Source organism: Glossina fuscipes, unplaced genomic scaffold (assembly GCF_014805625.2).
Source record: "Glossina fuscipes isolate IAEA_lab_2018 unplaced genomic scaffold, Yale_Gfus_2 90, whole genome shotgun sequence".
NCBI lineage: Eukaryota > Metazoa > Arthropoda > Insecta > Diptera > Glossinidae > Glossina > Glossina fuscipes.
In genome coordinates this window covers 1,065,100-1,079,106 of record NW_023998444.1, presented here as the reverse complement: position 1 = coordinate 1,079,106, position 14,007 = coordinate 1,065,100, and the positions used below count along the sequence as shown (strand labels likewise).

The 14,007-nt window shown below is 35.3% G+C and overlaps 2 protein-coding genes across 3 annotated transcripts; one reads left to right on the top strand and one right to left on the bottom strand.

Moving 5' to 3' along the window:
* Nucleotides 1–24: 24 nt before the first annotated feature.
* LOC119638514 (E3 UFM1-protein ligase 1 homolog) lies at nt 25–4,724 on the bottom strand. Its single transcript, XM_038035333.1, has 7 exons — nt 4,565–4,724; nt 4,291–4,489; nt 2,961–4,222; nt 2,745–2,901; nt 2,520–2,685; nt 274–618; nt 25–218 (listed from the first exon to the last, which is right to left on the bottom strand). The coding sequence occupies exons 1-7, from the start codon at nt 4,639–4,641 to the stop codon at nt 79–81; spliced, it is 2,346 nt and encodes a 781-aa protein (XP_037891261.1). The 5' UTR covers nt 4,642–4,724; the 3' UTR covers nt 25–78.
* Nucleotides 4,725–6,044: 1,320 nt separating this feature from the next.
* LOC119638522 (E3 ubiquitin-protein ligase RNF123) lies at nt 6,045–12,019 on the top strand. 2 transcript variants are annotated; one of them, XM_038035362.1, is made up of 17 exons: nt 6,045–6,309; nt 6,378–6,642; nt 6,735–6,880; nt 6,947–7,242; nt 7,324–7,510; nt 7,576–7,839; nt 7,910–8,192; nt 8,256–8,571; nt 8,638–8,683; nt 8,753–8,909; nt 8,979–9,164; nt 9,228–9,341; nt 10,111–10,400; nt 10,467–10,827; nt 10,888–11,253; nt 11,318–11,558; nt 11,622–12,019. In XM_038035362.1, exons 1-17 carry the CDS (start codon nt 6,158–6,160, stop codon nt 11,939–11,941), a joined length of 3,990 nt encoding a protein of 1,329 aa, XP_037891290.1. In that variant the 5' UTR covers nt 6,045–6,157; the 3' UTR covers nt 11,942–12,019. The 2 variants fall into 2 exon arrangements, with proteins under 2 accessions (XP_037891290.1, XP_037891289.1); XM_038035361.1 differs by having other exon boundaries at nt 8,620–8,683.
* Nucleotides 12,020–14,007: the final 1,988 nt, after the last annotated feature.

Sequence of the window (14,007 nt, the reverse complement as noted above, 5' to 3'; positions counted from 1 at the left end):
GCTAAAAAAGCGTTTTTATTTTAAGTCAGTTAGTTATTAAAGAAAGTAATTTTAATGTTAATTTTTTGAAGACCAGTTTTAATCTGTTTTTACGAAGCCCGGTTTTTCGAAACTCAAGGCCAGATGTTTAATTTGCGATTCCATCTCTTGTAATTGCTCTAAAGATTTTTGATATTCTTCGTCCTCTTTTGATAAACGTAATACGTTTATAACCAAATCTAGCAAAATTTTTATTTTAACTTTTTCAATCTATCTAAGCATTCTTTTCCTTACCTTGATAATCGATTAATAAACGATTTTGTTCATCGTTCACAGATGCTTTAATGAATGCTAGTATTTGCCCTACGAATTTACCCGAAGCATGTAAAATGCATCCCGTTATTGTAGTGAACAACACCAGTGCAGTTAAATGAAGTATGACGGCAGGTTCAGTTTGTTGTTTTAATTGTTCCAGTAACTTTTCACGATGTTGTGTAATTAACTGACGATCTTTCTTCTTATCAACTTTCTTAATAATCATGCTGCAACTTTTTAAGAGCGTCTCCGTGGCCAGCACAAACTCATCAACCGTTTTGCTCAGCGCTTTATTTAAATCCAATAGAGGTGCCTTATAATTTCCTAAAAATACAGTGAAAATTAAAAAAAAAAAAAAAAAGTAAAAATACTATAATGGGGCATGGGCCACCATTAAATACCTTACACCACTTTTTACAATTGCTCATACATCAACTCTTTAAAATAAGGCGTTATATGGGATCCAAATCATTTTCAGTGGCGTACATTCTTGGGCTTGAAAACATGTCAGTGTACCGAACTTCATCAAAATAACTCGGAAATCGCGGCCTGTAGATTGAACAGAAGAAAATAAGACGGACGGACGGACAAAAGAGCTTAGATAAATTCGGAATTATTTTCTGGTTTAGTACACTGAAATGTTTGAAATTGTTCGGAGCGAACCACTTTTTCCGATCCGCGAGAACACAATTCTGAAGCGATAGGTATAATAAGAAGTGGGTGTTTTTCAAATGCTCATTCCTATTGCATATATACAAACAAAGTTCACATACCTTTGTACTAAAAGCGGTGTAGGGCATAAATTTTTTTTTTTTATATCCACCATAGATAATGAGTGTGTAGTGCTTCTTAATGCAACAGCAAACTTTTTCTCTAAATACTTTTGTTTAGGCCAATGGTCAGAATATATACAGCGATTGAAATGAAATTTAATTTAAAATGCTTGCAGTTTTGTGTGAATTAAACATGTCTGTCTGTGTAATATCTGCGGGAAATATTTCCGTGGTCAAAAAAATTCAGCAATCATCTTTAATTATGGCATAAAGAGGGGAGGTCTTTGTACCCAGGCTAATACTAAAATTGGCCCAAATCCGTCAAAGGACTCGGTATATGTTTTCATCATTACTCGTTAATGATAAACTACGACAGATATAGCATTCATAATCTATGAGCGGCCCTGTAACAACTGCACAAAAATGGAAAAAATTAGACGAGGGCCCACATAAAGCTATAAGTGATCAAATTTTTTTTCACTTTTTTGTTGCTTTCTCCTTATTACTCATAAACAGTATACAAAACAGTAGATTTGGAAATGGGAGGAACGTTTAGATTTTGTCAGCTTTATGTCCAGTGAAATTATTTTGATCTATAGTGAACTCAAGTTCTTTTATTACAGCGACCTGAAGAAAGGCAGTTCGTATGGGCAAACTCACCATTCAGTGATTGAATTTCAAATGATCTTTTTACAAATCTATTTCTATATTGTTGCGCGCACCAACTGAATATTGCTTACTTTACAATATTTGCAATAATTGTTTGTGCGAAACTATAATTGCTTGATCGCTACTTTTATTATTTTCGTCCAATAATGAATTTTCATATGGCTTTGTTGCGTAGTTCTCAATTACAAGGCAGCTCACCCGAACACAACACAGTGCTGAACGAGTCGTAAAAACAGTGAATTAGCAGACGGTAAGTGTGCTGAATTTACTGCTCTGTGTATAAGTACACTACTATCTATAGGATTTTTCCATACTTTTTACTCTTTCCTCACGTTTCAACTTCTTTTTACTAAGTCTCTTACGAATACTTCACATGCCTTAGCATAATTTTAAGCTCTTTGTTATTACATGCGGTATGGTCAATAGTCGCAGAAGACTAAGAAATGAAAAGGAATACAAATATATTATTACTGTACGAGAGAGGGCAATGAAAATGATTCGAATTCAGGAATTACGTGCCGTTCGTAAGATCCAATAAAGTTCTGCTGGTAATTTCAAATAAATTTTTGGGAGAAGTTATAAAACGAGTTATATATCTCTGACATACGCTTTCAAGAAGACAGTTTTAATTACTTTCATGTCGGCTAAAGGTGAGCTAATTCTTATCATTTCCATCGAAAGTAAGTTAAATCTCTTCTTGATCTAAACAACAAAAACTTGTGCTACCTTTTTTTCATTACATTGCAAGTCCAGATAAAAAGTTTTAATTCAACTATCACTTACCGCACTCTTGAGCCAACTTATTACGTTGATCCATATTTAGGTTATTATTTTTTAATTCGATTTGGCATTCATTAGCAATATACGCGAGCAGTTCGTTGCATATATCGTTACCCATTGATTTTAAAAGATATTTTATTAATTCGGTTTGAACGTTAGCGGGAAAGAGCTTCAACATATTAAACGTTACAGCGTTTTAAGAAAATTTATAAATTTTATGATGTGTACCTTAAGACCTTTTTCATAGAGCCGCAAATCTATAAGCAAAGCATTAATTTTCTCTTGCACGGTTGCATGACTTTGACGACCACCACCAGCTGCGGATTTTTGCAATGTCGCTTCATATAGCTCCTGGGCAGTGTTCATAGCCAATTGATTTAATTGCCTGGATAATATCAAAAGATGAGATTATTAATTTGAATTATTTTCTTAAACTTGGATTACTCATGACATAAAGATGCGATGTCTTCATTTAATTCTTCCATATTGAGTTTAAGAGTTTCATTGTTTATAATTTCGATTATATCTGCCATAGTAACTAATTCCAATTGCTTTCGCGCTTTACCCAAAGATTCAATATTATTATCCTCGTCATCACTGTCAACATTTCCTCTTTTACCAGGACCTCCACGTGCATGCTTCTTAGTAGATTTAGTTTTAGTTTCACGACCTTGTGATCCACCACCAGCCTTGCCAGTAGAAGCCTTTTTACGTCGTTCATCTTTTTTATCAAGCTTCATTGAATCCTCTTCTGTCTCAGTTAAGGATTTTTGTGACATCAGCTTAGCAGTCAGGTATTGCTGGTAAATTCCTGTTTCTACGGAACCTTTTGCTTTGCATCTCGCCATTTCACGGCAAGGTTCGATGAGTTCCTCCAAATATGACGTCGTGAACACTATACTTGAACCTTTTTCGCTGCCCAGCAGTATATATTGATTACTGATATTATTCAGTTTCTTACTAATAATAATTTCAAAAAGTTCTTCCTTGTCGGCTGTAGACATATTACTGGGTAATATAGAAGACAGATCAATGTATTGTTTCGTTGCCAATAAAGATGGTATTATAGTTAATTCAAGAAGTTTCTCACTAATCGCCCAACGTTTAAGATATATAAACTGTTCTTCGGCCAAATGTTTGTTAATAAATTGTTTCGCGTTACTTATACCCAGTTTAGTAAGAGCCTCATATTCCAGAAAACCATTTTGCCTGTAGAAACTGTTGACCCAATCGATTTGCATCCGAGCGTATATATGCGGTACATACTGAGCATTAGCTACTTTGGAAGTAACGTAGCCAGCCGGATTAAGCTCATCCAGAAGGGTATGAAAGATTTTCTGTTGAACATTGATTTGTTGCAATATAACTGAAACATTAGTAGGCCTAGTTAAAGCAGACAGAGCTCCACGTATCTTGGCCTTACAACGTTGTACATAGGATTGGGTGAAGAAGTTTCGAGGATTTGTTGGATCTTGCCGTCCTTTAATTATCTTTCCTAAATGTTTCTCAATAACATCATGTTGCAAGAAATCCGATGGCAAATCAAGTTGTTCCGTTAAATCATTGACTGTAATTTCACCCTTTTGTTGTAGTTTTTCTTGTATCTCTTGGGCTATATACGTAATATAATCTTCATCAATTAATTGGCCCAAGATGAAGTGGATACTGGCGTTCTCTTTAGCTATTTTCTCAGCAATTTTTTCAATCTGGTTCAATACAAACATATAACGAGTATATATATTTTACAATTCTTTAAAGTTAAAATAGCACTAACCTTAGTTAAATCTACGTTTAAGGTTTTACTGACTTCCACTAAGTTGACTCGCCCACCATTCACATACAATTCATCTTGAATTTCTCTTTCTAAATGATCTGGTGTTATATATTCTTTGCCATCATTAGTGAATATGACTTCTAGCAATTGCTTTTCCAATAATAAAGCAACAATTTCGACACAGTTGCGTTCCGATAGTCTAAAGAATAATGAAAATAAAAAAAATGTTTATCATGTGGAGAATTTAAAGGTCAAAGAAGAATATCGAGTGTACTTTTGCAACGTAGACGTTAATTGGGCTTTTTGGAAATCGGCCGCCAAGCGTTTTACTTCATCCCAATCATTTAACATTTTCTTATCCTTATTCTTGCCCTTCACTTTCCGTAATAACTAATTGAGTTGATTTTTATAGAGAAAAATTAATTTTTTTGATTATTAGTAATATAAAATTAACGTTTGAGAATGGAAAACACGAAATTGATAAAGCAAAGAATTACTTAAAACTCACTGTGTTTCTTCTTCTTTTTTTAAACGTTCAGCGAGTCGATAACAGATGATTCGCCGCCTTATAAAAGAAAAAAGCACAAAAATCCCCTCGATTCACAGTCATCCATTATCAGATAATTTACAGGTCATCATCTTGCTGTCCATATAATTTTTACAATTCTCCCTCTTTCTCATATAATTCAAAGGTCATCATCTTGCTGTTCATAGTCATATGGAGTATTAAATGAGCAACTATCTGTTTTTGTTGTTCTTTTAAACGTTTATTTGTATTGGAGTGGTCCGAGTACTTTTACCTGATGTCACAGAACAGTGTTAGCCTTTCAATTGAAACATATATTAATATTACTATATGTGAAATCAAATTAATAGTTTCTAGTTTACTTCTAATTAGTTTGTTAAGATTTAGGAAAAGTGCTAGTAATGACCAACGAATGAATGTAAACAGTCTTCTTCCTCTTTTTGTCCTGCAATTCAGTGAATCAACAAAGATTATTAGGGTCTTTCTGCAAATAGCAGAGAATTTAACGTTGGCTTTGCTTGCCTCCCTTTAGGTGTAATATTAATGTAATATTGAGATTGCTTATACGTCCTGTTAGAATTTCTTTTTAGTTTTATCTTCTTTTTGACGACGAAATACGTTTATATACGTTTATAGTAGGTGTGGGTAATGGAGAGAGAGAACGCGTATCAAGTTATTAAGTCTAATCAAAGAATAATTTTTCCGTTTTTCTTCGTTTCCTATACTATATAATGGATTTAAAGTTAAAAAAGGAAAGAAAAGCCACAATATGCTTAGTTTTTTATAACCGGTTTATTTATTTATTTATATGCTTTATTCACTACTACTGTTGCTTTTGTTGTTAAACTGCCAAATTGTTTGTTTGTTTCAACAGATGTTTTTTATTGATTAGCAGAGAATTTGGATCAAATTGGGGACTTTTGCCGACGGCTTTGCAAATTAGCATAGAGTATTACGTTTTTTCTGTAATTAGCATAGAGTATTACGTTCGCTTTGTTGTTGATATATGCCTCGCAGAAGAAGAAGCACTTGGCGTGTGTTAAGCTGGCAATGCTTTGCGCTAAAGTAGAATATCCATTTTCTTGCGTTGACAATGAATATGGGTAACACTTTAACATACAGAAACAACAATAAAAAAGTCTTTAAAATTTCATTTCCTTAAATAACAACAAATTCATAATTTAAAAAATTTAAATATCAAATTAAAATTTTACTTTGTTACAAAATCCTTTTTCTCCAACAAAATCAATGCATTGAAGATCGGGAATAATTCTTCTCTGGGAATAATTTCATGATCATTTTGAGACGAAATCTGAACAGAACAGGAAAAACGGAGAAAATATGTCCATTGCTAAATTATTTGTAAAAGTTTTCAATGAGAACATATTTGAGGACCGGGTAGAATCAGTAAGTTCTAAAGAACATGGGCCTGCCGCCATTAGTTCGGTGCAAACGGGTAAATCAAGCTTAAAACCGAGCCTGACCTTGTCAGAGTAAGTACGCAGTAGGAGTGAAGAATGGAATAAAGCTGATATATAAGCGATAATGTCTACAAAAATAGTCCATTAACGTTTTGTAGACAAATGGTGTTGGTCAAGTCATGGCTTAAAGATAAACTTGATGCTATCGAATCAAATTGCAAGGAGGCCACTCTGCAGCAACAATGTGATATGCGGTCAAGGCTTGGACCAGAATTGGTAATATTCGATATTGATTATTCTTCGACGGTGCGTATAGCTAGCGATAGGCTATCAGTGCGGTCGCAGGGTAGTTTCAACACAATCAAAGCTAATGTTTGCGTGTACGGCGGCCGCTGGATGTATGAGGTATGTTTGCCTTTCGCTTCTAAAATGGAAAGTGCCAAGCTTTCTCATCGTTTGCTTTCTTTTTGTCATTCCTTGTTGGGCGTTTGGCGTAGATACAACTGCACAGCAAGGGTGTTATGCAAATTGGTTGGTGTTCCAACAAATGCCTGTTCAACGAGAATAGCGGTGTAGGCGATTCCAAACTAAGCTATGGTTTTGATGGCAGTAAACAACAAAGCTGGCATATATCCACCAACAAGTAATTGTACAATAAAAATGCATAGTTTGGAGAAGTTTCTCTTTTAATTTATGCTCTTTCTTTCAGGTATGGCGAGAAGTGGCAAATTGGCGATATTATTGGCGTTGCTATAGACGTGGACAAAGAGGAAGTTAGCTTTTACCGCAACGGCAAATCGTTGGGTGTAGCTTTTCAGAGATTAGAAAAAGGACCTGGTATTACTTTCTTTCCTGGTATATCTTTGGGCTATAATCAGGGAGTACAAGCCAATTTTGGGAATGCCCCCTTCAAATATCCCGTAGAAGGATTTAGGCCTTTAATGGCCAAGCCAATAGCTGATTTGCAGAAAGCCGATTTATTAATGAATTATATGGTTAACCTAGGTTTCTGGACTAAAGCGTGACTTAATGCTATTTTCTTATATAAAGCCATTTTTTATTTTCTATGTTTTTTCTATTATTTAGCTACCATAGTATCTCGTTATAATATCAATCATGATAAGAAGGCTGGCGAGGACAAGTTGTCTACGAAGAAAACGGTTTATATCGTCTTTTGCACGTTGCTAATAGAAAAATTGCTACCGATCCTATTTAATCAGTACATAATCGAGGAAAAAGTATTACTGTATATAAAAACGTTAAACAATATTAAGTAAAGTATAACGTTTTGTAAATATTTGATGATAAATTAAAATATACTCCTCTTAATACTTGCAGAAATGATTCGGACTCAGTTCAACCGGGTCATGCGGATAGTGTTTTGGGCTGCTTGCTTGATATGTTTTGGAACTATCTTGAAGCAGAGGAAATGAAATTTATTCTCAAGAAATTAGCCAATGCCTTGCTTAGCAGCTACAGTCATACTCATAAACAATTGGATTATGAGCGTCAGCGTCAATCATTGCAAGTGTTGGTAGCTCTATGCAATCATACAAAGACTAGAAAAACCTATCTGGAATTCAAATTTTTTAAAAAGCATTTGTAAGATATATAATGTTTCTTTTTCGGATTCGTGTCCACGTTTTTCCCTTTTTTCCTTCCTTTGGCGTAGTTTGGCTTTGCTGATGTGTATAAGACCACCTGAGTTCGCCTATATGCAAGAATTGATACCAAATCATTTAGCTTGGACTGACGGCATAGGTGGTCCAAAAAGCAGATATATGGGCGCCGTTGAGAAAATTTGCAAATCGACGGAATACTTGTATATTCTTCAAAAAACCCTTCTACTTACTTTACTTAACAATACGGACGCGGATAGTCGTTCACCTTCAAGTCGAAAACTTTTTTTAGCTAAGGCTCGGAGATATATTATGGATCTTAGCATGGAACAAAGGGTATAAAATAATAATTTCATTATATTGCGAATTTTCTCTCATTAAGAACAAAATTCCTTTTAGCCTTTTCACAGCTTTTTTTTTATGCAGTCTAGCATTTTACATCCAATTGAAAATCCAGTCGCCTTAGCATTTATTTGCATTTTAGTGGATGTCACTAAGACATTGTTTGAAAAGGAATTGCCTGGCGTAGAAGTGCAAATTCCATCAAAGTACTTCTATGATGGAAGCTTGGAATATCAGCATTATGATCGCGTCGGTGGCGTATTATCGCATCTGCGCAAAGTGCATCATAACGATATCGTACAGCAGCTAGGTACTGAAAGAACTCAAGAATTATTAGATGATGATCGTGTCGTAGTTCGAGTAGCTGAACTTGGTATGAGTTGTATCTTTTAACGTATGAATCGTTTCTAATAATTTTTAGGCCCTTTTGTATCCGTAGCCGCTGACACGCTTAATAACATATCAATAGTGGGACGGCCGGGAGGGTATGTAATATTGTCTTCTTTTTGAAGCACGTGAATATAATATAAATTTAATATATTTCTTAATCCTAGAGCCACTACGACTACATTTACCACGTTTCTTAACCCACGTGTAACACAAGTTTTCGAGGTAACACCCGGCAATTGTGGCACGGAGGTCTCTCTATGTGAACTTCTGGATTTATGTGTCCTCTACTATTATGCGGTTGGTCATAAATATATTGTCAAGGTAAGTTAAGCTAATTACATTCTATAGGATTTTATTAATTTTCATTCTTTTTTTTCAATCATTATGTAGATTGCTTCAGTACGCGATGAAATAGCTGCGTTAAACGATGCTCTCAGTGAAACAAAATATTATCGCGAAACCGTTGCCAAAAAATTGCAAATGATAGAAGATCATAATGGTTGCTGTGTGATTGATTATTCTCAAGTTATGTCCGAACTGAAATCAAAATTCGCAATCAGAGAAAATGTATTTGCTGTGAGTCTGTGAATAATATTTTAACTGTTAAAGTTTTTGAAAACCTTCACTTTTTCTTCATAGCAACGTTCGATTGAGTTAAGCCGGAAGCAGGCTTGGTTTCGAAGTGTAGCCTTAGGTGCAAAACGTCGTGCAATATTAATTTGGTTTTTAGAAAAAACCTTACGAACCTTAAATGTGAGTAGAAGAGCAAATCGACTGGAAATTATTTCGTGTTAAGGACCGTAAAGATTAGTTTTTGTGAAGATCTCCATTAATCGGCTGGTCTCACTTCTTGATTTTCTAAACTATTCTTTCAAAGTATTTTCCTATTTCCTTTTTTTGTTTAGTGAAAGACAAGTAAAAGCAAAGTGAGCCACGGCGTACCATTGAATACCTTGCACCACCTCATTTAATATAGTTAGTCATATAGTGACTTTTCAAACTAATACATTGTATGGGAAGTCATTGGAAAAGTGTTCGGTTCTCAACCATTTTCTATAATGTTCAGGTTTGAGCCAAAATCCTTTGATGTAACAAGTTTTATCAAAATGTCGCAAAAATTGTGATCTGCAGGTTGAACAGAAGAAAGCGAGACGGACACACGGACAGACAAGTTTCGGTATAGTAAGAGCTGAGTCTACCTCAAGTTCTTCTGGGTGTTCTTTGTACTGCGAACACAACTCAACAAAATAGTTTATGTCAGAAGAAAACTCGGGCTATAAAGAAGTTAAACCAACTCTTGGCTACTCAAGTCTAAAATAAATGTCAAATTCACTTAGCTTAGAAACGAACAAACCAAAAAGCAGTGAAGAAACTTAATCAATAGATGATAAAACCTTTCAATAGCCTCCGGTAGCACTTTTGGGTTTAGTAAAATTCTTCTTTTGTACGATAGGAGAAAAGTCGATTTATTAACCTTATAGTAGCACTAGGCAGAAGAATGTTACTGTCTTAATACTTGTAGATGTCTTCACAAACCGGCGTATTGTTTGCTTTCGTGCCCGAAGTCTACATTAACATTTTACCTATACTTCTGGATACAGTGATGGATTTCAGCAATCATGACCTACTTTTTCAATTTGAAGTCAGCGATTCGGAATGTGTCCTCAATATGATTGCAGATTTCTTAAGCGTACACTCAGCAGACCCGCGTATCATATTGGCTTCCTGCAAAGATTCATTGTTGCAAGCTTTGGGCACACTAACTTGTCATAAACCTGGTATAAAGGCCTTAGAGAAGTCTCCTAGGAAAAGGTATATATAATTTCTCTCTCTTTCTCTCCTCCTCTAAATAATTGTTCTTTGATGCTTTGTTTACAGTCAAGTCTCTTTGGTTAAGGCTTTATTGCGCCCTTACGAAAATCGTGCCTGGGGTCAAAGCAATTGGCTGCTGCTGCGCTTCTGGCTAGGCGAGGGCTTCGCCTATAAAGACGCTCGTCAACCTTGTGTATGGCAAGGTGGTAACGTTCCTTTTCAATTGGGCTTGTGTCGCAGCCGTTCCAAAAACGAATCACATACAGGCCTACTGCATAATATAGCGCCACCAAATCCTTCCAAATATTTTCAAAAATTAATAGGGGAAAAACTAGCGGAAGATGAACCGTTTGCTACTACATTTTTGAATTCAGTTTTAAGTCAATTGAATTGGGCTTTTTCCGAGTTCATATTGTTGCTGCAGGAGGTCAATTTCTGCTCTGATTAATTTTGGCGAAAATATTACACTTTTTTTTTCTTTTTGTAGATACAAAATACCGCGCTGCGTCAAGAGAACACGGTATTCGAACCGAAACAATTGAAAATTTGTTCCATGTGCTTCGAATTAACAGTTTCTTTAATGCGTTGTCTGGAAATGATTATAACTATAGCGCCGGAAATATTTCATGATGCTGCCCGGCCAAATAGTGATTTGATATTGACTCGTGTTTGCCAATTAATAAGTCAAGTATTATCACGTGTTACAGTACCACCCGGTTGCTTTCAGTTTGTTGTCGATATGTGTTCCGCCGATCTCAATGCAGTCACACACTTTCCCATAATAGCTGCTGCGCTAGGTATATTATTAGCTTTATTGCGTCCAGAAATGGAAAATGATAAGAATCCCTCGAAGGTATACTTCCAACGTAAAAGTATAACGGTTTTCACGTGTTAAGAGAAATATCTAAACTTTATAGGTTACCCGCATAACACGTGCCTTATTAACGGATCCCAGCTTTCAATTCGCCAATTTGGAATTCGCTTTAGGCGAAATCAAAACGCCTATTCTACAGCAAAGTGAAATACCCCGCGGCAATTTCGATCCATCTACTCGGGCCCATATAGATCCTTTAACTAATGATGTCAGAGTACCACAACCTACTTCCAGTAAAAGAATACGTGCCGATCCTCCCATTATTAAATTCACGCTAAGCGATTGTAAGTTGATATGTTAGAAAAAAGCAAAAATCATTTATATATGTACATAAATGTATTTTGCAGTCCCCACTCATGTTTCCAATGAGGAAATCGAAGAAGTGCGTCGCCTTATTGAGATGTTGAAAGTGAAACAATCGTTACTATCCGACATTACATTACCATCTGAGGATTCATTGTGCCCGATTTGTTGTGCAAAGCCGATTGCTGTAATGTTTACACCATGCAAACATCAATCGTGCAGTAATTGCATTTTGCAACATTTAATGAATTCGAAAGTTTGCTTTTATTGCAAAACTTTAATTAAAACAATCGAAACGCCCGATGGAACGGTAATATATCAAAATACCGATTATCTACAAGCACCAAGTATATTTGAAGTGTAAACGATAACCTTATACGGTCCATTATCTTATACACTTTTTTACACTTTTTACACTTGCAATTCAATCCACCCACCCGTACACACATACATATACTTAATTAAGTTATTATTTTTATAATCGGTGCACTTTACTCTTAATTATTGTATTTATTTTAAATTACTGCCTGAAGGCATTCTTTTCTCTTCAATCTTCATTGAATGAATTGAATGCTTTTCTTTTTTTTTTTATTTTAAATACTTGTAAGATTTTAAAAACCAATAAATAATCCAAAATAAGATTTTTCTCTTCAAATTGTGATAGCATAAATTTTTATGAAAAAAGTTATTTATATAATAAATTTTTCGGTTTGTAATAAAAACATAAAAAAACACTTTTGAAAAATTATACAAAAAATAAATTCAAGTAATTATTTCACATAGCCATTAGAAAGGGATAAGGAAGTAGTGTTTTTTTTCCTTTACATTTCCGGGACAATTTGCCTATGCAATATATACGTAATTCTGATTAATGCAACAATTTTGTACACAATTATTAAATATGAAGCAATTTTTTTCCTAATAATAGGTGTGCAAATAAACTGCTTCCGCATCCGCGGATCATATCAGATGGAATCTTAGCAAGGATAAACTCGTTTTCTCTATTTCATCACAGATCTATAAACGCAAACAATTTACGTCTGCAGGTCACCTCAGCTAGCTCCCTGGCTTTTACCGGTCCATCCTGGATCTCTTGATGTTCCATCTAGTCGGCAATGATATTTCCGATTTGGTAGAATTCGGATAGCTGCAATCGAAATGATATTTACACATTCGATACTGTGATTAACGAATCTTTAGTACGTATCAACTTGTGGATGATGGAGAGTATGCTTTGTATCAATGCTTTCTCACTCTTCTCGGGCTGGTTTCGTTCAATTTGCATTAAATGAAGATGCTATTGATTTCGTGGACTCATGTTTGGGGGTAATTCTGGACCGTGTACTTAGCTTTAACGTGCACTTGGACAATATTTTTTCTAAAATACATCTGACACTATGGAAATTATATAATCTGACCTTACACTTGCCACTATTCGTGTATAAAGGTAACGACCAGAAAGAAGAAGAAGTGAAGAAGGTAAAGAAGCCTATTGGGTCGGTGTGCACGATCGTTAACTGTTTTGCCTTTTCTCGCTGCGACCAAAGTGCACTCTTCAGTGAGATTTGAATTCACGAATACTGACTTAGTCGTGGTTTCTACCTAATCGGCGGACAAGTTAAATATACAATTACGCTCGCTCCTCTTACGTCGCATGTTCACTATTACATTAAAGTGACATCTGGCTGTCCGTCTTACAATTTAGATAGACTTAAACTGATGTTCAACTGCACTACACATTTTGCCTATAATATAAGGCTCAGCGACCACATCTTCTCGTTTGTGCACCGTTTTTTGAAATTCTTTTTCCATGGCAACTTAAAATATAAACTGAATATCTATCTCTGCAAAATAACTTAATTACAAGTGGTGAATATTTTAATCGAACGGCTACAATTTTCTAGGTCGAATAGGAACCTTTTTGTAGCAATGCCATGTATATCGAAATCTTTAGCTAAACGTCCATTTACTGTCCGTGCAAGTCGATTCTAGAACGCTTTGGTGCTTACTTTGAAATCTTTTGATGATGAAATCTTTAATGGCTTCAAAAGAAAATTGGCTTTATTCTTGAGCTTGTGAATTTTCCCGGTTTCTGTGGAATAATGATGGACGCGTGCATATTTTCACCTCTTTCACGGCTACAACCTATCGGGTAGCTTATTGATGCTCTCGCGGTAGAAACAAACACTTTTCAATTATTAAGAAGTGTAAACAAATGTGTGGGTGCTTATTCTCGCATGTTTGGCATTTTTACAAATTATTGAGAACATATACGCTTATTCTCTGAAGCGCACATAGAAACTTCATGAGTCCGAGATGAAATAGTCATCGGTCCATTTCTGCATGTCTTCATCGTTGTAGAGTTACTGACCTGCTAAAGATGAATGCGTCGATCTGAATAAGTGGTAATCGAAAGCGGACAGGTCCGGA